At 55.2% G+C, this 24,575-nt stretch overlaps 8 protein-coding genes across 8 annotated transcripts; 5 read left to right on the top strand and 3 right to left on the bottom strand.

Annotated features, from left to right (window-relative positions):
* Nucleotides 1-1,522: 1,522 nt before the first annotated feature.
* LMH87_003664 (uncharacterized protein) lies at nucleotides 1,523-3,432 on the top strand (the record flags this gene model as incomplete). The annotated part of the gene is made up of 7 exons (XM_056194769.1): nucleotides 1,523-1,575; nucleotides 1,628-1,754; nucleotides 1,815-2,089; nucleotides 2,155-2,206; nucleotides 2,264-2,696; nucleotides 2,752-3,068; nucleotides 3,121-3,432. 7 exons carry the CDS (start codon nucleotides 1,523-1,525, stop codon nucleotides 3,430-3,432), a joined length of 1,569 nt encoding a protein of 522 aa, XP_056048464.1.
* Nucleotides 3,433-3,945: 513 nt separating this feature from the next.
* On the top strand, nucleotides 3,946-9,733 carry LMH87_003663 (uncharacterized protein; the record flags this gene model as incomplete). Its single annotated transcript, XM_056194768.1, has 5 exons — nucleotides 3,946-4,045; nucleotides 4,098-4,225; nucleotides 4,279-6,620; nucleotides 6,667-6,908; nucleotides 6,957-9,733. 5 exons carry the CDS (start codon nucleotides 3,946-3,948, stop codon nucleotides 9,731-9,733), a joined length of 5,589 nt encoding a protein of 1,862 aa, XP_056048463.1.
* Nucleotides 9,734-10,052: 319 nt separating this feature from the next.
* On the bottom strand, nucleotides 10,053-11,962 carry LMH87_003662 (uncharacterized protein; the record flags this gene model as incomplete). The annotated part of the gene is made up of 3 exons (XM_056194767.1): nucleotides 10,053-10,515; nucleotides 10,578-11,145; nucleotides 11,845-11,962. The coding sequence occupies 3 exons, from the start codon at nucleotides 11,960-11,962 to the stop codon at nucleotides 10,053-10,055; spliced, it is 1,149 nt and encodes a 382-aa protein (XP_056048462.1).
* Nucleotides 11,963-13,804: 1,842 nt separating this feature from the next.
* LMH87_003661 (uncharacterized protein) lies at nucleotides 13,805-14,976 on the top strand (the record flags this gene model as incomplete). Its single annotated transcript, XM_056194766.1, has 3 exons — nucleotides 13,805-14,443; nucleotides 14,512-14,742; nucleotides 14,797-14,976. 3 exons carry the CDS (start codon nucleotides 13,805-13,807, stop codon nucleotides 14,974-14,976), a joined length of 1,050 nt encoding a protein of 349 aa, XP_056048461.1.
* A 248-nt stretch (nucleotides 14,977-15,224) lies between these two features.
* On the bottom strand, nucleotides 15,225-16,256 carry LMH87_003660 (uncharacterized protein; the record flags this gene model as incomplete). The annotated part of the gene is made up of 1 exon (XM_056194765.1): nucleotides 15,225-16,256. One exon carries the CDS (start codon nucleotides 16,254-16,256, stop codon nucleotides 15,225-15,227), a length of 1,032 nt encoding a protein of 343 aa, XP_056048460.1.
* A 380-nt stretch (nucleotides 16,257-16,636) lies between these two features.
* Nucleotides 16,637-18,046, top strand: LMH87_003659 (uncharacterized protein; the record flags this gene model as incomplete). The annotated part of the gene is made up of 3 exons (XM_056194764.1): nucleotides 16,637-16,709; nucleotides 16,830-17,689; nucleotides 17,756-18,046. 3 exons carry the CDS (start codon nucleotides 16,637-16,639, stop codon nucleotides 18,044-18,046), a joined length of 1,224 nt encoding a protein of 407 aa, XP_056048459.1.
* A 2,208-nt stretch (nucleotides 18,047-20,254) lies between these two features.
* On the top strand, nucleotides 20,255-21,938 carry LMH87_003658 (uncharacterized protein; the record flags this gene model as incomplete). Its single annotated transcript, XM_056194762.1, has 3 exons — nucleotides 20,255-20,261; nucleotides 20,339-20,748; nucleotides 20,823-21,938. 3 exons carry the CDS (start codon nucleotides 20,255-20,257, stop codon nucleotides 21,936-21,938), a joined length of 1,533 nt encoding a protein of 510 aa, XP_056048458.1.
* Nucleotides 21,939-22,955: 1,017 nt separating this feature from the next.
* On the bottom strand, nucleotides 22,956-24,528 carry LMH87_003657 (uncharacterized protein; the record flags this gene model as incomplete). Its single annotated transcript, XM_056194761.1, has 4 exons — nucleotides 22,956-23,609; nucleotides 23,665-24,089; nucleotides 24,168-24,245; nucleotides 24,492-24,528. 4 exons carry the CDS (start codon nucleotides 24,526-24,528, stop codon nucleotides 22,956-22,958), a joined length of 1,194 nt encoding a protein of 397 aa, XP_056048457.1.
* Nucleotides 24,529-24,575: the final 47 nt, after the last annotated feature.

Raw genomic sequence — 24,575 nt, 5'->3', positions numbered from 1 at the left:
TGAGACACATGACATCGTCAAACAAACCCATATCTGCGATTCTTCTGCGCAGAGGTGGCTTCCTATTGGTGTGCGGTAGGTGTGTCGTGTTGGGCTGTCCAGGCGTTTGCAAAAAGAAACGAGGGCGGCAGTCTTAGTTATCGTGAATAAAAGAGAATAAAGAAGACAAGAGAAATAGAAGCAAACAGGAGAATCAAGGGTGACGAATATGATAGAGCGAAAGATGAAATGAATTGGATATATAGGTAAGATGAAGTATATTTATCTATCCAATTCTACATACAGTAGACAGGCATCTGTTTGACCACCGCTTCTTATACCGAGGCCACGCTCTACGGCAAAATTCGCATTTACCTAATCTTATGGCTTGAAACGGCTCTGGTGACTTCTTTTTACCTCCATTATAGGGCTATCCCGAATTAGTTCATTGCCGTTATCGATGAGCAGTTCATCCAACATGTGGCTTTATTAGGGCCCGTCGCTGTTACAGAAAGTGGCGAGACCGACTATGCATGCAAAACCCTGCACAAAACAAGTGCTTCCCGCGACAACTTGGATGAATCTATATACGCCTTGTTCGTTCAATCATGCTAGCGTGGAAATATTCGTTTGACAGGTCCTCGGTATTGTAATTTGCGGAGAGGATCCGAAGCCTTATTTCTGACGGGCTGGGACGCCTTGTGGACCTCTCAGGGAATAGTGTGCGGCAGGCAATGCAAAGCAGGTTATTTCGAAGCATAGTTCAAAGGCTATCCCAGGAGCCGGTGCCTTTTTTCAATTATTCGTTTATTCCTGCTCGCTTTTATGTACTCAGTATGGAACGACGAACAGTGGCGTGCTTGCTGAGCCCAGCTACAACACGCGTTGCTAAATATGCCTGGATAAAATTGTCGCCACTCGGCAAGTACCTGACGCAGGCCTCAATCCGCGATAAGTTTCTTGCACTTATGCATATCCTGACAGGGGTCTCTAGTGCAGGCCCGTATTTCCAGTTACTCGGCCGCATACGAATGGAGATGCGGCATGTAACGCCCCAGCCTTGTGCCGACTACCAGTACCAGCAGGCGGGCCATAACGTACTCGTCTGCTGGCCAGGTGCATTTTTTTTCTTCATGTAAGAACAGCAAAAAAATCTTCGGCTTCTAGGCCCTGTCAGTCGGGTTCGATGCATCAATAGTGCGCTGATTATTACAATCTGTACATAATAGCTGCCGCCGGGCAAGGATCAGTCTCACAAATTTTCACCTTGCATGCATTCAACTGCGCCCACTATACCCAAACACGCAACCCTGACTCTGCCTGGTCAGTCAAAGCCGTCATAAGCCGTCCGTGGCGCTTCTTTCTTTGTCTTTCCTCTGCAAAACAGTAATTTTATTCTAATGACTCCCTATAGAGAATTTTTCCTTCAAATTCCGACCTCTTCATTTCTCCAAGTTTCCTGTGGCTGGTGGTGCACCTTGCTTCACTGGTAAAGCGGCCGTACTCTCTTACACGGACACGTACAACCCCTTGTGGACTTATCATGGCGACCAAGTCAGTCGGGAAAGGGGCCGCGGTGGCCACGCTAGCAATCGTGTACGATTGACCCGTACTCATCTCTATCGTTGCTTCTGCTAACGTCTTCAAGGTGTCTCGTGTTCTTCATCGACATTGCCAACCTGGGCATGGCCAACATCGCCTTGCCGACCATTCAGAAAGATCTCGGCTATGACGAAGGCTCATTGCAATGGATACTGACCGCTTATGCTCTTACTGTTGGTCATAAATTTTTGCTCCTTTTTTATACCTTGTCATCAACTGCTAACAGCAACTAGTTTGGTGGGTTTTTAATGGTCGGTGGCCGAGTTGGCGACATCTTTGGTCAGAGGGTCACCTTGGTGGCAGGAATGACTCTCTTTAATGGCAGCACGCTCCTTTGTGCTCTTGTCAACGACAAAGTTGCTCTCGTTGTAGGAAGAGCGATTCAAGGTATCGCTGCCGCTTTCACCATTCCGGCGGCACAGTCCATGGTTGCTCTGTCCTTTGAGGATCCAAAGTCTCGCGTTCGCGCATTTGGCGTTTGGGGTGCTTCTGGGTCCAGCGGCTTTGTGTGAGCATCATAGATTCCATTGTATACAATATTTCGTCAAACTGACAACCTCCTTCTTGATATAGCTTCGGACCGATTTTCGGCGGCCTCTTCACCTCGTTGGTAACATGGAGATGGGTAAGTCCCCTTAGAGATACACACCCTCCTCGGCGCAAGCTCACAATTTGCGTCTAGATTTTTTGGCTGTCTCTCATTATCGAAGGCGCCCTTGAAATTGTTGCGCTTGTTTTTCTCTTCACAGACAATCTCCCTGGCGCCCCTGCGAGCCCCGCCAAAGACGACAATGGCCGAATAATTTGGTCAGATCTTACTACTCGTTTGGACCCTGCTGGCACATGCCTGTCTATTGTTGCCTTGATCTTGCTTGTCTATGGTCTCACTACTGGCAATGTGCACGGCTGGGACAAAGCAGATGTAATTGCGACTCTTGTCGTGTCTGTGGTCTTGCTTGCTGCTTTCGCTTTTGTGCAGCTTAGGTTCTCCGCGGATCCTATTTTACCTCGCTACTTGTGGAACGATCGCATTAAAATGCTTGGCTGCCTTATGGCTGCGCTGACATATGCAATCTGGCAGGGAAGCAATTACTTGCTGACCCTGGAGCTTCAAAGTCAGTATCAGCGAGCATCATGGGCGTGCGATTAACAACTGACATTTGAAAACAGGCTTCGGCTTCTCTCCCTTATCTACCGCGCTTCGATTCCTTCCCCTGGGAATCACAGCCATGTGTGTCAATTTTGTCATTCCTGTCGCAATCCAGCACGTGCAAGCCCGCACCCTACTTCTCATCAGCTGGCCGGTATGCGCTGGTGGACTTGCGCTCCTGGCGGCGATGGCTGACAAGGGAGACTACTGGCGACTGTGTCTGCCAGGTGAGGTTCTTTACATTGCTGGTGTTGGTACAATATATTTTGTCGGCAATATCAAGGTTGTTGCCACTGCAAAAGCAGAGCAACAGGGCACTGTCTCTGGGGTCTATAATGTAAGCATCATCCAGCATCGCCCTTGTGCCAGCTTATACTGACTGTGGCTAGATGTTTTTGAACATTGGCGGCGCCGTTCTTGGAGTTGCTGTACTGACTGTGATCTCTGACTCGGTTACTTCTAACCAGGGTGGTAAGGGTAGTGAAAGCGCTCGCCTAGATGGATATCGTGCTGGTTACTATGGCACAATTGCCATGGCCGTCATTGGTTTTGTTGCCTCCTTTTTCTTCTATGACGAACCGGTTCCGGGTGAGAAAATAGAAGGGCCTGTAACTCAGGAGAGTGCAGACCCCTCTATCAAAGAGAATAGGGAGGAAACACCAGAGTATCTGGATGAGGAAACCAAGGCAGATCGGCTGTAGTGCACTGTACAAGTACGGGTTTCTTTTGTACGCCAGCTGATAGCTGCCATGAGGTGTCGATATAAACGAAAATAATTCATCAAAATTTCGGAAAATATAACAAAAATACTACATGTAGAGTACTTTGTAGCTGACTTACACATGAGCTTGGCGCTGCGAGGCTGAGCGCTGGAGCTACGACCTTAATCCTGCCTTTTTCTGTCATCAAAAGTGTTCGAGTACTATTCTCACTACCCTGGTCGTGATTTCTATTTTTGTTCTAAATTGTGTTTTTCAATTTGGCAGTGTTGCTGCTGTGCACCTGTAACGTGGATTTGACTAAGCTATGGCCTTGAGTTGGTGGTGCCTGGCTGTACCTGTGACAGTGCCGTATCCACATGTCGAAGCTTCAGCTCTGCAACGTAGCCTCCACGAAACAATACGCGACTTGCTGGCGCACGCGACATCAGAGATATCTGCGCAAGCATACGTACCAAAACTTATAGCTCCTTATGAGGGAAGCTCTCCGTGGCTATGGCGCTCGATCCAGGCTCTAGAGCGTGGACGGGCTCGCCCGAGAGCTCTGGGCGAGATTCCCCCATCCCTCGACAATGGCGCAACCAACTTAGCGGGGGTATGCGCCTCGTTTCACCGGCAGGACGACCGTTGACTGACAAACAGAGTAGAAGAAGTTCCTACCAAGGATAAAGCATACCGAAGATACGCGTCAGGAGTGGAAAAGGCGCTATCGCTCTTTGAGACTGCCCTTGAGGAATGGGCCGACTACATCTCTTTCCTGAACAGGGTCCTCAAGGTACTTCTTGGTGCACGAATAGAGTGAAATATATGACTGACGGCATTTTCAAGTCTCTACAAGCGCGACCGTCCTCCAACACCACGATACCGGAAAAGGCACTCCTATCGAAACGTTTGTCACAATGCCTGAACCCCACGTTACCCTCCGGCGTCCACCAGAAAGCTCTCGAAGTCTACACCTATGTGTTCGACACAATTGGCGCCGATGGCCTATCCAGGGATCTCCCGCTATACCTGCCCGGTCTTGCACCGACTCTCTCGTTTGCCTCGCTATCGGTTCGGTCGCCTTTCCTCGAGCTGCTCGAAAAGTACTTCTTAAAGCTGGACGCGCGGTCCTTGCGCCCCGCTATGCGATCGATAATATTAGCCCTCCTCCCCGGCCTGGAAGATGAGACGAGCGAGGACTTTGATCGCACGCTGCGACTGGTCGGGAGTTTCAAAAAGGCAATTCGGCCGACCGGTAGCAAAGAGCTGACAGGTCACCACTCCGTTGGTGACGACTTCTTTTGGCAGTGCTTCTTTCTGGCGTCCATTACCAGTCACAGCCGACGCGCTGGTGCTTTGGCCTATCTAGTGCGACATCTTCCAGTTCTCGGGGCTCCGGCTGGAGCCACGGAGGTCGACGAAGGCAGCCAAGAACTTGCCACAATGGTGACGTCGCCTGAGCCAGGGTTGCTGGTTCGATGTTTCGCTAGTGGTCTCGCAGATGAACAGGTTCTTATTCAACGCGGATTTCTTGACTTACTCGTCACGCACCTGGCGCTCAACTCCAAAGTCCTGCAAACTCGTGTCAAATCATCTGATCTCGAGCTGTTGCTCAAGTCGGCTGTCGGAGTGGTCATCAGACGAGACATGAGCCTGAACCGCCGCTTGTGGGCTTGGTTACTTGGTCCGGAGCCTGTGGTTCCGGAAACCGAACAAGCTCATGATGCCTCTGGCGCTTCATCGGAGCAGCAACATGCCGATCTTTCTTTTCGAACTCAATATTTCGAAGAACATGGACTCGCAGCACTGACCAGAGCGCTCCTTGCTATGATCAAAGACGTTGAGTCCAGTAGCGTTTCAGAACGGGCAAGGCCGTATCGTATTTGTCTCTCTCTTATGGATAGATGGGAAATCGGCGGGCTGGTCGTTCCAGAAATCTTTCTACCTATAGTCCAGAGTGTCCAGCGCTTCAAGCAGAAAGCTTCGTCTCCGGCAGAGTTCAAAGAAGTTTTGCGAAGTGCGAGTGTCTTCTTCGATGGCATAGAAAGTGGGCTTATCTATAGTGAGATTGTTGCTCTTCTTGCCCAAGCTATCGGACCTGGCAGTTTGGGAGCCAAGCAGCGCAGCGAGAAGTTATCGCTGATTAGCTTCATTGTCGCCAATTTCAACGTCAGAGAAGAGGAAATGGTGACTATACACGCACCTCTGACCTGTCTCGCTGCTCTTTACATGCTCGAAGACCGGCAAGAAAGGCATGCAAAGGGCGGGTTGGACTCATTTCCCGTAGAGTTGGCGAATGAAGTCTTGTCGATTGTGGCGTCATTCTTGGACCTTATCCCAGAGCGCGCATTTCCGGCGCCGTCGACGAAGGCTACAACAGAACTCAAAGCCTTTTCCTTATCCAACATGGATCTATTGAAGAAAATACGCAACTTTTATGTAAACGAGCAAGGAAACCTGGATGCCTCGCCAGCTCCATTCACCGGTCATGAGTCTGGTCAACTTCTAATTCGGAGGGCTGCCAAGAATGTTTACGGCGGCGATAAGCAGACTGGCCTCTTGGCCGAAATCAGTCTACGCGTGCGGATTTTCCTGCAGGTACTTACGAAGACCCCTAAGCAATATGAATTCGAGGACGCAGAGCTTCTTACCTTCACACGCCGAGAGCTGTCGGACGAGAAAGCCCTTCCATTTGCTGCGTTTTCGTCGATCTTGACTCTGGTTAGCCAGATGTACTACACGGGCAGGATAACACTTCCGCAATTGTGCGATCTGGTGCTGCCTCTGGTTCGTCACGCTTGGTCATACTTGTCTGTATCCGAACCCAAATATCATGTCGAGACCGTTCGCGGCCTCTGGCAACTGCAAACAGCCCTCACTTTGGAACGCCGCGATATCGAGGCAGCTTTGTCCACTTTGATCGTCGAAAAGAAGAATCGTGACAACGCAGAGATGGGCCGGACATTTGGTGTCCTTTGGTCGCACACCTTGCAGGATAGCCAAGGTGAACGCCGTGGATCAAGAACGGCATCACTAGCCGAACCTCGTCCAAGGCTGGCAGGCGCAGACTTATACGAGGTCATGCTAACACAGCCTCTATTTCTTGTCCTGGACGCTTTAATGGATGAACGAACTCACTTGTATATGAATGTCAAGTCGTGGCTTAATAGCATGGTCGGCATTGACAGGTACGTGCATCTCGTCCACCCGGAAGGATTATGTTAACCTGCGAAGACTTTTCCTTTTATTTGCATCCAAAATTTCGGCCCTCACTTTCCTAAAAAGCATCAGAAAAGCTGTTTCCACTGACGAACTGGATGCAACATCTCAGCAGTTTGCTGAAGGCGACGATCTGGACCTCTGCCTGTACTACCTCCGAACCATGCACAACGTTCTAGGCTGTACTGGCGAGGCTCCTTGGGCCATTATGGGGTCCAAGCACGTTGCACCTACGGGCGAAAACCTGCATATCAGCAGTATGTGCCTGCATCTATACTGTCGAATGATCAGCTAATACTTGGTAGCCGGCGGCGAAGGAAACGAAATGACACTCCAGGAGCTTCTCCTTCGAATCTTGATCCGATGCGTTGCTGGAAAGTCCGAGACACCAGAGAGCGACCTCGTCGACAGGACGTGCCAGTTACAGAGATACACTCTGATGATTTTGCACCAATTCCTCATTGCGTCCCAATCCAGCCGTCTGTCTCATTTTCATGTTGAGAACATTCTCATCGATAGGCTCAGAAAGTCCATCGCCGGTCCTGACCCTTATATCCAAGTGCTGCTTCTAGATTGTGTTTTTGCGGCTCTCAAGCTTCAGGAGCCTCAGGCACCTGAGCGCCCCCTCTCCGCAACATCTGAGAAATACCACTCGTCGACGACGGATCTCACTCGTCCTGGGAGATCTTCGATATCAAATGCGGACAACCACCCGCCACAGCATAATCTGCCTCCGCAACTTTTAAAATGTCTCCTCTCAGGTCTCGGTGCTCAAAATAGTCAGCTTGTTCTTGACAGCTGGATGACTTTCTTGGGCGGTTGCCTTCCGCTCTACGGCGGCTCCATATTCCAGATTGTCATCCCGCTCGTCGAGACTCTCTGCAAGCAGATTAGCACGACCTTTGCAAATTTGAGAGCTACATTTGATCCGGCGAACAACACTTCTGGTGCTCAGGTTGCTGCGCCAGAGACCACACTGATATACCTCTTGAATGGCCTAGAGCAGGTCCTTGCTCGAGCGCATGACCAGCTCCTGGCAGACGAAGCGCGCGCTCAGGTGATGAAAAGCCCCGATCAACCACAGTCGCTGTTTGGCAGCATGGTGTCTGGTGTTTTCCAGTCAGACGCCCCACAAGGCCGCAGCGCAACTGCAAATGACCGCCTCACTGTACATCTGGCTTTCCAGGATGCAGTCCGTATCTGCTACAAAATCTGGTCTTGGGGTCAAGGTGATGACGCCGCTGCGAGCGACACGTCTGCGGCTGCTTCATTCATGTACACTTCCTTGCGAATGAGAAATCGTGCCAGACGACTGCTGGAGCATCTCTTCACAGCTGAGACACTGGAGTGCCTGGAAACCATTGTCGATATTTGGAAGCAGGCCCCCTCGGAGGTTCAAAAGTCCGAAGTCTTCAAGTTTCTAGCGGCACTCGAGGCTTCTCGTCCACGACAAACGGTGCCTTCCATCTTCAACTCTATATACAGCCGAACAAACCCCAGCGCTCTAGACCCTTCCCGCACATCAACATTGACGATATCGCTCGACGACACAGACTTGGGCTTGTTCTTGGTCAAGTACACGCAATCACTTGACGATGATGCCATGGACGAGATCTGGCAAGACTGCATCATCTTTCTCAAGGATATCCTCGCCAATCCCTTCCCACACCGGCAAACACTCCCAAGCCTGATTGAGTTTGCAGCCATCCTGGGCGAGAAGGTGGATAATACCAACTTTGGCGAACAACGGAAGATGCGACGAGAGCTCGGCGACCTCTTCATCAGGCTGTTGGCTGGTCTGTTTACGACACGGCCCATCACTTTTGCCGAGACGACGTCGCCCAATGCAGCTGCGGAAAAATCCAGCAGGGGGGGTTCCGTTGAGACTCGCGATGTCGTTGGCATTCTGGCCTCCGTGGTGCCCAACCTCTCCAAAGTCCTTCCCGAGCCAGACAGGGTGCTCTCTGCCGCGGGGACAATTTCCACAAACGTCATTGGCCCTACGTTCCGCACCAAGAGCTTTCCCGACTCGGTGACGCGCAACACGGTGCGTCTGCTGCACGAGCTGTCCCGGCTGCCCAACAACCAAAAGTCGTGGAAGAAGGATGTCGGCGAGGCCTTCAACGACGGCCGCTTCTTCGGCATGGGCTTGTCGCTCGTGACGGACGACTGGCTGCCGCTGCTCCGCCAGTGGACCGTCGCGGACAAGGAGAAGCTGCCGGAGATTGTCGGGCGCATCGCCGCGCCGACGACGGCCGGCATCGTGTTTGGCGTCGGCGCCACGTCGGCGCGCCTCGAGGCGGACCGCAAGACGCAGCTCAACCTGCGCCGCGTCGCGACGCTGCTCCTCGCCGGCGCCGACGAAGCCTTTGTCACTGACCTTCCCGCCGTCGTGGACAAGCTCGTCGAGCTGCTCGCCGCGTCGGCCACGTCGTCGCCGTCATCGACGACGCGCGCCGACGTGTACATGGTGATGCGCGCTCTCGTGCTGCGCACCAACCCACTGCACCTCGCCGCCCTGTGGCCCATTGTCAACGCCGAGCTGCACGCCGCGCTGTCGTCGGTCGTCGCGCCCGACGGCAGCCCCGCCGCCGAGACGCACAGCGCCAACGCGGGCGTCCTCCAGGCCTGCAAGCTGCTCGACCTGCTCGTCTGCGTCGCCCCGGACGACTTTCAGCTGCACGAGTGGCTCTTCATCACCGACAGCATCGACGCCGTGTACCGCTCCTCGTCGTCGCGCCCCGTGGCGCTCGCCGACGAAATCTCCGAGGACCTCGGCAGCGCGGCCGCCACCACCACCACCCACCACGACGATGCAGCGGCGGGGGATGGTGGCGGGCTTGTCGCGGCGGCGCAGCGCAGCCGTCGGCACCTGCTGATTGGGCCGGGCGGCATATCAGACGACGTCGGCCTGGAGCGCCGCGACGAGCTCGTGGCCAAGGTGCTGCGGCCGTTTTTCGGGCAGCTCAGCATCTTTGCGTTTGAGTCGACGTATGCCATGGGCGCGCCGGACGTGTCGGGCTGCGTGCAGAGCCTGCTGCGGGATCTCTTTGACGACAGGACCATGGTCAAGGCTCTGTAATTGGGGGGGGGCATGTGGAAGAGTCAGGAGGGGGACGGAGAGAAGGACGTTTTCATGTAGTAGACGTGGCAATGATAGTTTTTTTTTAAATCATATATTTGTTCAACATTTTTGGGTTATTTCGCCGTCGAACAAAATTTCGAGTTACAAACCAGGCAGATGATGGCCCGTGCAGTCATATATATCCAGTATACGCCCAAGTAACTATAAAAACGCCAGATCCCCCCATTCATCACCTCGCTCGTCAACGTCATATTTTTTTTTATCAGATACAAACGGCGTCCTCGCCTCGCCATGAGCTTTCACCAAAAACGATTATTTACAGAAGCGCAAGGGCATTGACGTCCGGGCCCAGGACGCGGAAGATGATGCTCTCAAAGGCCATGCGCTCCATGGCGGCGCCAAAGACGACGCAGCGCACGACGCCCTTGAACTCGCGCTTGAGGGCCTCGAGGGTGGCGGGCCGCAGCAGGACGTCGACGGGGTAGCGGCCGGCGAGCTCGAACCAGGCCTGGACGGGGGCGACTTCGTCGACGCCCGGGTTGAGGGAGCGGGCGAGGCCGTGGAGGGAGTCGAGGGTGACGGAGGACGAGGGCCACTGCAGGGTCGGGGAGCTGCGGAAGCGGCTGGTGAAGGCGTCGCGGTCGGCGTAGACGCTCTCGGGGGCGTTGGCCATGAGGTAGGACGAGGCCATGAGGGTGTGGCCCTTTTCCTCCTCGGTCTGGGCGCTGTGGTTGTGGCAGTCGCCGAGCCAAAAGTGGTCCCAGCAGACGTGTTCCAGGCTAGATGGGCCACGAGTTAGGGGCTGCGTCTGTTTTTTGGGGAAATGGGACTGTACACTTACGAGAGGATAAAATTAATGACGGTGAGTTCTTGGGCGGGTGTGAGTTGAATCTGGCCTTGTGACCAGTCGGCCGACACAGGCCCAGAGTAATAGCTGCTGCTGGCCGAGTTGGGGCTGATACTGAAGGCGGGTGTTCCCATGAGCTTGTTTGCGCTGAGCGTGACGATGAGATCTTCGTCCAGGCCGAGATTGCCGGGGAGGAGCGATTCGGCATTGTCGATGACTGGATATGCTGGCGTGTTTTGTTGCGAGTAGTCGGTGTTTTGTGCATCTGATAGGACAGTGGCGGCGCTGGGGGATGCTGTGCCGTAAGAGAGACCTGGCGGGCTCGGGATGCCGTTTTGGCCAAGCACGGCGAGGATGTCGTCGTTTTCGCTCTTGAGAGCCGTCGTGTCGTGCTGGGCTTGAGTGATGAGCTCACGGAGCTGCGAAATGTCCATTTCCAGCTGCTTGACGTAGTTTGCTTTGCGCTGGCGGTGCTGAATCTGCGCTCGCCGGACTTGGGCCCGGCGGACCTGGTTCTTGGTCAAGGCATCTTGGTTCTCTGGGCTGCTTTCACCGGCGCCGGCTAATAATGACTTGGTCAGATGCTTGTCTCTTTTGAAGCGCCTCATCCTGGCAGTGTCTCGAACAGCCGCGCTGGATATTATATATGGCATTATGATGGGAAAGGGGTATCGTGACGGCAACAAACAAAAAGGATAGAGGTGCAAGGCGGGTAATAAGAGGTAATGGTGATGGGCAGTGGAGGGTTATGAGGAAGGACGGTCAAGATGGAATCTTGGGAGCATGGCCGCTTGAGACAAGAGATGTGCACACCAAGAATTCCAAAGAAACGGTGAACAAGACGAGCTGGTCTCGTTTGGTATGGAAGATATGAAATGATGGACTCTCAAAAGAAATGGCGAAAAGGCGGCGACGGCAAGCGAACGTCTTGTGACAAGGACGGCCAGCTTAGACGTGCTCTCCCGTTCCCAAAGGGGAAATGACAAATCATTGGGGCGGGCGGGCCTGATGCTCAAACACGGACAACAACCTAGCAATCCAGCGTGTTTTGGGGGGGACGGCGCGAGTGTTTCTGGAGGTGGGAGACACGGGATTAAAGAAGGGATAGTGTTGAGTTTCGGCAATAACAAAAAGTGGCTTTAAAACAGAAATACAAATGCAAAACGGGAAAATCGTTTTGTCGGCATAGGGTTCATCTGCGACGAACCAAGGGCGGGGGAGCAGCTTTGCGCGGGGGGGGGATAGGCAGTGTTGTACTCACACGAGGACGTTGCCGTCTTGGATTTGGAGCCAGATTTCTTATCCTTGGACTTTTCCTTGTCTCGCTTGAGGTAGGACAGGAAAGATGGGCGCTCCCCCTTGGGGTCGGTGTCTGTCATGGCAAACGGCGTGCGGCGCGCGAATGGTGTCAATGCACGCACGGTACAGGCACGGAGTAGAGGTAGTAGCGTTATCGAAGGATGGATGACGAGTATCCGAACTGGTGGCGGATCAAACAAGCAAGCAACGGCAAGCGAAGACGGCAAGACAGCTGGAGCGATATCAAAGCGGCGATTGAATGCAACTTTTCGCTAGCTCAATCATGTGTCCGTACGCCGTCTGGGGGGGAGGTCTCGTCCTAGACAAGACGGCTGGCTGGCTGGCTGGCGGGCTGGGGCAGAAAGATTTGAGATGTGCAGTCGTGGTGGTTGGGGGTCGGAGGATAACTAGTCAGCGGCTAAGGTATGGGTAACTTAGGTAGTGTCTTTGGTTTGTCGTTGTCGTTGCCGTTTGGGGGACGCCAGTTGTTGGGTAGCCTGGGTAGGTATAGGTAGGTAGGTAGCGGGCACTGTAGGTACAGTGGGTGTACCAGTAGGTCAGGTACCTACCTAGGTGGTCGTGTTTCGGCAAGCCGCCTTCATTTTTAGTGGCTCCAGATAACGCGCCGCCGCCGTGTGCTGGCATCATCATCTACAAGGCCGGCGTATTCATCGTCCTTTTAATTCTCATTTGAAATCTTTGATTCCTCACATTCTGCCCGCACATCTCGTCACGGACTGCCAAAATTGGAATCAAGGCAAGAGACAGTCTCTGCGCACAAAGCAACGCCCGCCCATTCGAGGGCAAGATTCCCTTAAGGTATTCTATTCCAAATCATCAACCGCCGTTTGTTTCCTCATTACCAGGGGGCTCCACTTTCAACAGCCACATGCGGCGCTCTGTGGCAGCCCCGTCAGATGTGTCATGTACCTCCCCCGCACAAATTCTAGGCAAAGCTACATTGTCGCTCGTGCTCATCATCCTCTCCCAGTAGAATTCCAAATCGCTCCAAATCATCGGTAACCTTGTGCACCTCGCCTACTTACTGGTACAGTCCGGCGCCGCTGTCTTAATCTCACCGCAATGTCTTCCCCAGACTGTGGACAGATAGACTTTTTGTTTTAATCCTTTGTAATTTTCTTGGCTTGCGTGGCAGCTTGGAATGTCTCTGATTGGTACTGGGTTTGCGATTTGTCCGCCCATGACGCGGGCGTGCTACGATGCCAAAAAGACAATCTGTCAACAGTCACATGTCTATCAGCTATGCGGTGAAACAACCCAGAAAGGAGACCGGGGACAATATTCCGACTTGGTACTATTTATGTCTTATCTTCGTACTATCGTTGCTGTTGCTGGTTCTGGGATGCTGCTACTCACGCCTTGCCTTGTGGGTGACACCTGTATACTAGACTTCAACGTGTGCTCACGGCAGAGACTGAGCCTCACCGCCCCTATCTCGAGACTGAAGGAACCAAAGCCTCAGATGAAACATATTTCATCTACAAACAATACTTTTTGTCAAACCAACCGAAATCACACGCACTGTGGTGCATTCCCCCCCAAAGCTCAATCAACGGTTCCATGTAGGGTAGGTCAGCACAGCGACAACCTCTACCACAACAACCAACCAATCACGGGCCTCAAACGACCTCATGCACATGGCTGCAACCATTTGCCTTCCGCGAATCACCTAGCACTGCGCAAGTCCGCCCTGCGGCAATAACACACACCATGGTTACTTGACCCTTAGAGACAGAGCCTTGGCTGGCCAGTCTGCTCGCATGCCTCCTCCTAGGTGCCAGGAATCGACGTCCTCCGCGCCGTAGCCCGACAGAGCCGCGGCTAGATCGCCTCTGCTCTCCTGTGCCATTCTTACAGTCAGATTTTCATCTTCCAATTCGCTTCGCAGCAACCTCGTAACCATGTACCGCGGCAAAACCACGCAGCACAAGGAGGACACCGCTGCGGTGGTCGACGGCGAGCACCGCCACCACCCCGTCAAGTCCTCCTCGTCCTCGTCGCTGGCCTCGCTCGCCAGCGACGCCTCGCGGCGCCTCTCCTCGGCCGGCCACGCCGGCAAGGAGACGGTCAAGCGCGTCGTCGCGCGCACCCTGCTGTCCATCGAAAAGGTGCCGTCGTGGTACGGCGAGAACCCGTACATCCGGACGGGCTACCGCCCCGTCTTCGCCGCCGCCGCGCCCTGCTTCCGCAGCTGGACCTACCTGCACAACCAGAGCGGCAACATCTACACGCACCTCGTCCCGGGCGTCGTCGTCGCCACGCTCGGCAACGCCGCGCTCGCAGCCTACCTCGCGCGCCACTACCCGGGCGCCACCGTGGCCGACCGCGCCGTCTTCCACGTCTACCTGACGGCCTGCGCCGCCTGCTTCGGCCTGTCCGCCGCGTACCACACCCTGCTCTGCCACTCGCGCGAGCTGGCCGACCTCTGGATCCGCCTCGACTATGTCGGCATCTCCCTCCTCATCATGGCCTCGTTCGTCCCGGGCCTGTACATGGGCTTCTACTGCGAGCCGTGGCTGCTGCGCGGCTATCTCGGTGCTGTAAGTGAAGATGGCATCACGAAGAAAAAAAAGGCGAATGCAGATTGGGGTTGCTAACATTGAGGTAGATATTCGTCATGGGTGCTTTCAATTCCTATCTTTCCTTGTACGGCAAGAACGAGTCCAAAGACTGGCTCAAGTCGCGGCTGCTACCATTCCTCGCCCTCAGCTTGTCGGCCTTTATTCCCATCTTCCACGCCGTGCTTCTTTTCCCCTACGACCAGTTACAAAAGCAGTCTGGGCTCAACTACTATTACCTCGAGGGCGTTTGCATGCTGACTGGCGTTGCTTTTCTTGTCGTAAGTCCTTACCCGTCGCAGTCAGTATTGGTCCTGCCACTAACCCGACAGCAGTCACGATTTCCCGAGTGCTGGCTGCCCGGAAGATTCGACATTTGGGGCTGCTCCCATCAAATCTTTCACTGCTTTGTAGTTTTGGGCGCGCTCAGCCATTTTGTTGGTATTCTGTCCGGCTACGATTACAACTATACTCATCCGCGATGCGGACTTAGACACGCGGCGGCTGGCATGTAGACTCGGCGAGCATGGCATTGGCGAACACGGCAGGCGAAAAACATAGGTCATCGACAAGACACTATTGGGTCACGACATACACGAGCATAGAGTTTTGATTTTGGTAAACATATAGACGACAGTTTTGCAATATACTCGTCATGCTTTTAAGCATGGCATTTTGATACACTACGCATGATCCTCCTGTCCCGGACAGCCGTCTTTTAAGATATACCCACCATGCTTTTAAGCATCACATTTTTGATACATTAATCATGATCCTCCTCTGTTAGACCCGGACACCCATCCATCTCCGCGTCCGGGTATGCCATCTTGCACCAGAAGCAATATCTGTGCTGCTCCCGGAGATGCTTGAGCAGGCGTTCCAGCCGCTCGCGCACATCCAGGGCATCAAACTCGTCCTGCTCGGGGTCTTCCTCATCCAGATCCTCGGCCGTCGCGTACACCGTGCCAGCTTTCCCGAGAGCCGTCTTGTAGTCTGGGTCGTCATCCTCCTCTTCATAAGTAGGTAGCCGGGAGAGCGACTGCTCCAGGTCGTAGCGCATCCGACGGACGCGCTCCTTTTCCTCGCGGTGGCGCACGAGCCCACGGTACAGTATAGACACGGATTTCAGCGGCTTGGAAGAATGTGAGGCTTTGGGCCGTTTTTTCCGCTCAGCCTCCGAGCCGGAACCATCATCATCCGCATCTGCTTTAGAGCCCGCATCCTCGCCCGACTGCTCATCGTCCATGCGCTCAGCCAAGCGCTGCGCCGCGAAGAACTGCTGCTCCAGCTTCGCATCCTCGCGCTCCTTTCTGACGCGCTCGCGATACTCGTCCGGGTCCAGCTTTGGCGCCTTGGCATCCGGTGCAATGCCTTGCTCCTCGGCGGCCTCCCGGAAGCGGCGCTTCTTCTCCGAATCCATGCCGATGCCGCCTCTGTCGTCTTTGAGGCTGAGGTGGATGGGCTCCGTGCGGCCTTGGGGCGTGCCGTCGTCCGTCTTCTTGCCCAGGCCGCCGCCGGTGAAGCCCATCTTGGCCATCATGGCGAGGCCCTTGCTCTTTTTGGCGCGCGGGTCGTCCAGCATCGAAGTGGCCAGCGCCCTCTCGCGTGCGGCCGCCTCCTCCTCGGCAATCTGCGCCTTGGACTTGACGGCACCCCGGGCACGCGCCTCCTTCTTCAAGCGCTGCGTGCGCTGCAGCGAAGTTTCTTTGGGCGCCTGGGTGTCCTCAAAGGTCATGTTCATGTAGTCGTCTTCATCGTCCTGGGCCTCGGAGCCAGGCTGGTTGGTTGCGCTCATGGCGACATGCTGCGATTGGCGGCTTTCTTGTTTGAAGAAAGTCAGCCAGCCGGTTGGGAAGATTTGTCCTACGATGCGCAGAACTTGGATCGTTGCTGAAAACCAGTTGGAGTTGAATGCTCAAAGCCGGCAGTCAATTAAAGTCTTTTCCCATGTCCATGCTGGTGGCCCCACATTAAGTTCCTGCAACACGGCCAGCTTGGCAAGGGGTCACCAAGGCAAAGCGCAAGCTGGCCGAATGCTTGACTGCAGGGCTAGCGAGGCGCCACTACATAAACTTCCTTCGACTGGCTTGGTTTCCTCCCCCTTCAAGTTCTAGCGACGACGCAGATTCCAACAATTACCCATCTGTTTGGCGCAACTCGCTAGACTGGGCAATCATGAAGTTCTCGACGCTGTCGGTCGGAATTCTGGCCCTCCTGACGCCGTTGACGGCGGCATGGAGCAAGGAAGGTGAGCCGAACACCATCCCTCGACAGGCACAAGTAGCCACATGTGCCAGTCACAGGGTCCATGGCCACTCGCTGAGAAAATGCCAATGACTTGAAGATTGCTAACCGATTCAATTGAAAGACCGTGAAATCTTTCGTATCCGTGACGAAATCTCCGCCCACGAAGTTGACCCCGAGGCCACGTTTTACGAAATCATGGGCATCCCGAAACATGCCTCCCAGGACGCCGTCATCCAGGCCTACCGCAAGAAGACCCGCGAGCTGCATCCCGACAAGGTGCGCCAGCAGATGCGCGCCCGCAAGCCCAAGGACGGCGCCACGTCGATCAAGGCCCCCTCGTCGTCCGAGATCAAGGCCGCCGTGAAGAAGGCCTCGGACCGGCAGGCGCGCCTGTCGCTGATTGCCGGCATCCTCAAGGGCCCCTCGCGCGACCGGTACGACCATTTCCTCGCCAACGGCTTCCCGCTGTGGAAGGGCACCGACTACTACTACAACCGCTACCGGCCCGGCCTGGGCACCGCCATTGTCGGCGTGCTCATGTTTGTGGGCGGCGCCGTGCACTACCTGATCCTCTACATGAACTGGAAGCGCCAGAAGGAGTTTGTCGGCCGCTACGTCAAGTTTGCGCGCAACACGGCCTGGGGCGGCAACATTCCCGGCCTCAACACCGAGCCCACGCCAGCGGCGGCCCCCGCTGCCGAGGAGGAGGAGGACCCTGCCATGCCGCAGCCGCGCAACCGCAAGGAGCGCCGCATGATGGAGAAGGAGACTCGCAAGGACGAGGGCCGCCCGGCCAAGAAGAAGGATCGCAAGACCCGCGCCGTGTCCAAGCCATCGTCGCGTGATGCCTCCGTTGCGCCTACTGGTGTCAAGAAGAGAGTCGTTGCCGAGAATGGCAAGGTTCTCGTCGTTGACTCCCAGGGTGACGTCTTCCTCGAGGAGCAGGATGAGGAGGGCAACGTCCACGAGTACCTCCTTGACGTAAGTAGACGCTTGACAGCCGCCTGAATCGATTTGGAAAAACGAATACTGACAAAAACTGTGTAGCCCGAGGAGCTGGCCGCACCTACCTACAAGGACACGGCCGTCGTCCAGGTCCCCCTGTTCCTGTTCAACGCCTCGGTCGGCCGCCTGTTTGGCAGCAAGGCCGATGACGAGGCCGAGGCTGACGAGGCCGCGGACGACGACTCGGATGCGCCGCAAAACACGCCCAGCACCGACTCTGCGGGCGAGGACTTTGAGGTGATTAGCAAGAGCACCGAGTCGCTGAGCAAGGCCAAGACGAGCGGCGCGCAGCAGGGCGGCAAGGCCGGCAAGCGCAAGAACAAGAAGAGGTAAATGAAGATGCTCCGAGGCAAGATACAGATCTAAGAGACGTAAAGCACGTCCGCGGCCGGGAACTATTTATTGTGACTGCGGGGGGCTTGTTGAAAGAGAGACATTGGGCTGGTCATTGCACTTGGCTGGTGGGGAGCGAGTGATGGGGTATCGGATGGAGCAGATCTTGGGTTATCTGATTTCTTGGGAGTGGACAAAGAACCAAAAGTTGGAGCGTTGTAAAAAGAACAGGATCATAGAGGAGTTTGCTTTGTGAGAAATGGTCTACTTTTCGCTAATCCATGTGTGTTCACTCCGTACTGTTGTGCATTTTGTGCGCACTAATTGTCTCTGTGGTACAGAGATGCGGCTGGCCAGCGTCTGCGTAGAGGTTGTGCGTGCATAAACGGCTGCCATTCATTCCTGCACAGATTTGAACGGGAACGACGAGGCGCACGACTCAGCTACGCGGGAGCCAAGCCCAATCTCTGGCAACGGGAGAAGCTCGATCGACTTGGCCTCCTACACACTCGGAACCAAATCTACTCTACAGAGTACTGGGTATACTGGTAGCTTGCCCACCCTCCACCCACCATCGAGACTGTTGGATTTATCCATCATCGGCTTTCCGCAAGCCTGTTGGCCTGTCTTGACTCGGCCCATTCACGGAATCGCTTCTCAAACGACCGACCGACCAGCCCCAAGAAACCCGTGCGGTATTATGCGTTGAGCTGAAGAAAGAGATGATCAGCACCATTTTTTCCCGCTTGAAACGCTCCCAAATGCCAACGAATGGTAGCACCGCTGTAGGCGCCCGCGAGATGCACGCTCCCCGCCTCCCGTGGTGGGCAGCCCCCCGGCCGGGCGCTGTGATTGGCGTGGGACAGGGCAAGCCATCGCTGCAAGCCCAGGCCCGCTAGCGGCGAAAATGCACTCAGCGCCTGCGATGCGTGCAGCCAATGGCGGCCAGAGATGCCAAGTTGCTGATGCCCCCCGGGAGCTTTTGGCAGCTGTAACCCCCTGTAATTATTAAGCCCGGCGACTGGCAGACAGACCTCCCCTCCCGCTGTGGGATTTTGAGGAGGAGCCACTCACACCTAATATCAACATCTGGCAAGGCAAGGGTCCATGGCCATTCTTCTTCATGACCTCTTTTGCCAGCCTGCAGGATTAACAGGTTCCAGCCACTCTTGGACTCGCATCTGCAGCTCTGCTACGCGCCGGGGGAGCTCTGACCATTGAATTATCAGCGGAACGGCGGACTAGACCACCCACCGCCCACACCCTCTTCCTCCTCCTCCCCTGCACCCTATGGACACGGCACTGAGGTTGGCCCATCGTCCATGGTAGCACTGGTGACTTGTTCGACGGCGTTTTCTCTCACTTTTTCCCTCCCGTAGCTAGTCATACACGTCGACCTTTGCCACAAAAACCAGCATCTCCTAGAACAATCAAAAGTGCTGCTTCTTGCTCGCCTCTCACACGAAGGGCTGAGCATCGCACCACATGCTCGTGTAAGGCGTCAACTCGACAGAGCTCCTCTCTGCATGGCAGCATCTCGTTTGAGAGAAAATAGTACACGGCATTTAGACACACAGATTTCTCTAGCCGCCGCCCCCAAAACCATCTCCATCTTTTCTCCCCCTCCCCTCTTGTCCTCTTACAGCCAGGCGGCCCCCCAAAGGTGGTCGGTCGGTGGTGGCCACGACCCCCTCTCCTCCGGGCGCCTAAATCCAGTCCTATCAGGACGAGCAGCAGCACCACCACGGTGTGCGGGTTTCTGCAGCCCGCCTCTTCTTTCCCTGCTGCTGCCGCCACTGCAGCTGTCATTGTTTCTGTGCTGCTCTACTGAGGCACAGAAACCTCCACTGGATAATACTGCAGTTGGGCCCTTGCCGCCGAACCTCAAAACTGCCTCTGCTCCCACTCGACCGCCCCCCTCCCACTCCTCCCGGCTTCTCCTCTCGATTAGCTGGTCTCATCCGTATTCTCTCGTGCCCTTTCTTCTCGCAAATCTTCTGCTTGTGTTGAAACATATTCCTGCATTTTTCTTGTTCCATTGCATATTACACCAGAGCCTAGAAGACTGTGTCCTACGCCTGGCTTTTTTTTCTCGTGTCTTCTTTTCCCATCTTGGGCCTCACGCCACTTAGACGGAAATCCTGGAGGCACTCCAAACAAAATTGCACACATCTCAACCCCCCCAAAAAAACCCTTTACACATTCACAATGACCGGTAAGTAGCCGCCAGGCTTGAACTTGACCTGCTCCATCATGCAAGACGCCTTTGCTAACTCTCGGTCCTCTCCGTAGGCTCTGACGAGAAGAGGCGCCCTGCCGCCCTCAACCTCACGCCGGCGCGGTCCACGACGGCGAGCTCGACAGACTCCGAGTCGTCGTCTCTCAAGCCTCCGCGCACGCCACGCTTCGCCGAGGCCACGACAGTGCACTCGCCCGTCGACGAGAGCAACCGCGGCCGCTCGCCCTTTGCCGACCCGGAGAAGCACGAGATCCAGGCCGTCGGCTTCGGCTACATCAACGACAACAACGGCGCCGACGAGTCCTCGGCCAGCATGCCGCCCAAGTCGCCCCTCAAGAGCGCCATGAAGATCCCCGGCACGCCCGCCCGCAACTTTTCCAACCCCCTCAGCCCGACCTTTCGCGAGGAGGACGCGCTGGAGAAGCGCGAGGCGTCGACCGACGTGGAGCAGGCCCGCGATCTTGTAAGTCTACACTCCCCAAAAAGCTGTATATGAAGGAGAGGAACCGTCCAGAAGCTGACACCGAAGACCTCTAGAAAATCAAAACCCGCGTCCGCATGGCCAAGTTTGCCCTCCGCGGCGTCAACTTTAGCTGCTCCCTCATCATCCTCGCCATGATCTCGTCGTCCTTTGCCATCTTCAACAGCACCAAGTCGCTGCCCAACCAGAGCAAGATGCCGTCCTGGGCGCAAAACACAAAGTCCTGGCCGCAGAAGCTCGTCCTCTCCATGTCGTGCGTCTCCCTCGGCGCCTGCGTCTTCGTCTTCGTCGCCTACTGCCGCGGCGGCCACCGCCGCGCCGAAAAGGTCGGCACCTACTACACCATGTTCGCCATCGGCTGGTTCATCGTCAGCATGATCCTCTGGGTCGTCACCGCCGCGCTCTTCCAAAACTCAAAGAACAGCTCCGGCAACAAGGACATGTGGGGGTGGTCCTGCGTCGACAACCAGCGCGCGCAGGTCTTCCACGACAAGGTCGACTACGCGCTCGTGTGCCGCCTGCAGAACTGGAGCCTCATCTGCATGATCATCGAGATTGTCGTCGAGGTCATCTGCATCACCCTCTACTCGGTCGTCTTCTACCGCTACTACACCAAGCGCCGCCTCACAAAGTCCATGGACATGCGCGACCGCGCCCGCTCCGACCTCTACCTCGCCCAGCTGCGCTCCATGTCCGCCCCCAACACGCCCGGCTTCGCCGCCGCCGGCCCCAAGTCGCCCGACTTCTACGGCCCCAAGTCCCCGGCCCTCAGCAGCTACGCCATGTCGCCGCGCCACCCGCCCGCCGCCGCCTACCAGAACATGGGCGCCATCCCCGAGGCCGCCAGCCCCTTCACCCCCGGCGGCAACAATGTCGTCGTCCCCGCGTCCCAGTTCAACGCCCCCTCGCCCGGCTTCAAGCTGCAGCGCCCGCCCACAAAGGCCCCCTCGGCCACCCCCAAGCTCGGCCAGGGCGCCTTTACGCCGACGTCCACGACGCCGGCCACGCCCTCGGCGCCAGACTTTGCCGCCGCCGTCGCCGCGTCGCAGCAGCAGCACGCGCCCCAAGCGGCCGATGAGCCCGTCTACGACTCCGTCCCCATCCCCGGAGCGTACGCCGACCAGGCTGTCAAGAGTCCGCCGGCTGATCAGACAAACTTCCGCTACAATTAAAGCGTTGTCTGTTGGTGACGAGAACCGAAAATTGAAGCCTTGGGATCTGGGAAAACTGCAGGGACAGTCAGACTATGTGTTGGGAGCCTTTTATACCATGTACGGGCGTTTTTTTGTGTCACAAACATGACAAATTTTGCATGTTGATTTTTTTCTCCCTCTTTTCTTTCTTATGTAATTGGATCTGAAACCTCGGTAGCAGATGACTGATGGATGCGCAACGACTTGGCTGCTGACAAGAGCTTGTATGCCGGATCATCATGTCACTTTATATTTCTTGTCTCTCGTTACACGTCTTATACGACAAGGTACTCACATGTACATTTAATACAATCCATTGTGAATAAAATGCGCCTGTGTTCTGCAACACGAGCCGTGTGATTAGTGCATCATGGGACGGACGTACGACGTCTTTCATGCTCTACAGCCTTTGCGGGTTAGTTGCATTGCAATTGTCGCGGGGAAGGCCGGCTGCGTTACGCAGCCTTGACACGGCATTATAAGCAGTCACGGATAAGAGGGCGCGGTTATTTTGAAAGAATAATTTTTGTAAGACAAAGGAAATCAGCCATTGCAATTAACTTTTTGGTAGCCCTCCCACACCTCTGAACTAATTAAGGTGCCAACAAGGAAGCTGCCAGAGACCTTGTTCTTCAAACTTTCATTTTTATCGCCAACGAAGCCCAATTCCTTTCGTTGCCATGCTCATTCTTCCCTTCTATATCGTTTGTCCTCCGCATGCAAAAAAGTGGTGGTAGTTTTGATTGGTAGGACAGGTGTAGTAAAATCGCCGCGCGTTCATAAAATAAAGACGTTGTGGGTTTCGTAAAATGGGGCCGCGGGGAGATTTCATGTTAAGAAGAGGAAAACGGAGAATAGGACAAAAAAAGTAATGCGGCCCCAGAGGAGGAAAAAACAAGGCGGTATTGTTGTAAGCCCCCTGCTCCGCGCCTTTGGCGTCTTTCAGTCAAAGGGGGTAACCCGCAGGAGAGAGGGCCGGAATGACGGGGGAGGTGCTTAGATGAGGTCGGCAACGTTCATGGGCATCTCCTCGATCTGAGTGCTGTAGAACTGCTCAATCTCACGCATCATACGGACGTCCTCAGCGGTGACGAAGTTGATGGAGACACCCTTACGACCGAAACGACCACCACGACCGATGCGGTGGATGTAGTTCTCGCGGTTGGCGGGAAGGTCGTAGTTGATGACGAGGGAGACCTGCTGGACATCGATACCACGGGCCAGAAGGTCAGTGGCGATCAGGACACGGGAGGAGCCGGAACGGAACTCCTTCATGATCAGGTCACGCTGAGCCTGGTCCATGTCACCGTGCATGGCGGAGACGGTGAAGTCACGGGCAGTGAGCTTGTCGGTGAGCCAGTCGACCTTTCTGCGGGTGTTGCAGAAGATGACGGCCTGGGTGATGGTGACAGTCTCGTACAGGTCAGAGAGGGTGTCGAGCTTCCACTCCTCCTTCTCAACAGCAATGTAGAACTGCTTGATACCCTCCAGGGTGAGTTCGTCCTTCTTGACCAGGATACGGACGGGGTCGCGCATGAAGCGAGTGGTGACCTCGAGAACGTCCTGGGGCATGGTAGCAGAGAGCAGGACAACCTGGGTGGACTGGGGAAGGAGCTGGAAGATGTCGTAGATCTGGTCGGTGAAACCGCGCTGAGGAGATGTTAGTGGAATTTATTTTTGGTTGCGAGGCGTTATCTCAACATACAGAAAGCATCTCATCGGCCTCGTCGAGAACGAACATCTTCATGGAGTCGGTCTTGAGGAAGCGACGCTGGATCATGTCGTGGACACGGCCGGGGGTACCGACGACGACCTGGGGGCCGTCCTGGAGGGCCTTCATGTCGTCACGGACAGAGGTACCACCAATGCAGGCGTGGCACTCAATGTTCATGAAGTCACCAATGGCGACGACGACCTTCTGGATCTGCTGGGCCAGCTCACGGGTGGGAGCAAGGATGAGAGCCTGGCACTGCTTGACAGCAGGGTCGATCTTCTGAAGGGTGGAGATGGAGAAGGTAGCCGTCTTGCCAGTACCAGACTGGGCCTGGGCAATGACATCGTGGCCCTTGATGACGGGCATGATAGCGCGCATCTGGATAGCAGAGGGACGCTCAAAACCGTAGGCGTAGACTGCAGAGAAGGCAACTGGTCAGGACACTGCTGGCAACTGGATGCGCGGTGCGCACAAGTTGGCGGGGGCAGACTTACTACCACGGAGAAGCTCAGACTTGAGGTTCATGTCATCGAAAGAGTCAACAGTCTCATCGTAGTTGGACTCGATGTGTCCTGGCGAGATGAAATCATGTTAGCGATGTTGTGAATTTTGCTTTTGGCAGCGAGGCCTGTCGTTGAGAAGCGCAGCACCAACGCTATCGCGCACACACAAATGCCATGGAGGGGGAAAATATTGCAGTGGGCCCGGCGCTGGCTGGCAGCGTAGCCCCCCTGCCCCAAGCAATTTTCCCGCCCCGCGACGATTTGCGAGCGATGCGACTGGTTCGCACTCTCGACGAGTATCAGGGATTCACTCACCCTCGGGAACATCCTCGAGTCCCTTGTCGGTAGCCATGATTGCGGTTTGGGGTAAAAAAAATCTAGATCAAGCGCAGCTCGACC

The sequence above is a fragment of the Akanthomyces muscarius genome, chromosome 2, assembly GCF_028009165.1.
Source record: "Akanthomyces muscarius strain Ve6 chromosome 2, whole genome shotgun sequence".
Lineage (NCBI taxonomy): Eukaryota > Fungi > Ascomycota > Sordariomycetes > Hypocreales > Cordycipitaceae > Akanthomyces > Akanthomyces muscarius.
The sequence above is the reverse complement of the archived record's forward strand: the minus strand, read 5'-3'. Positions and strand labels throughout refer to the sequence as shown.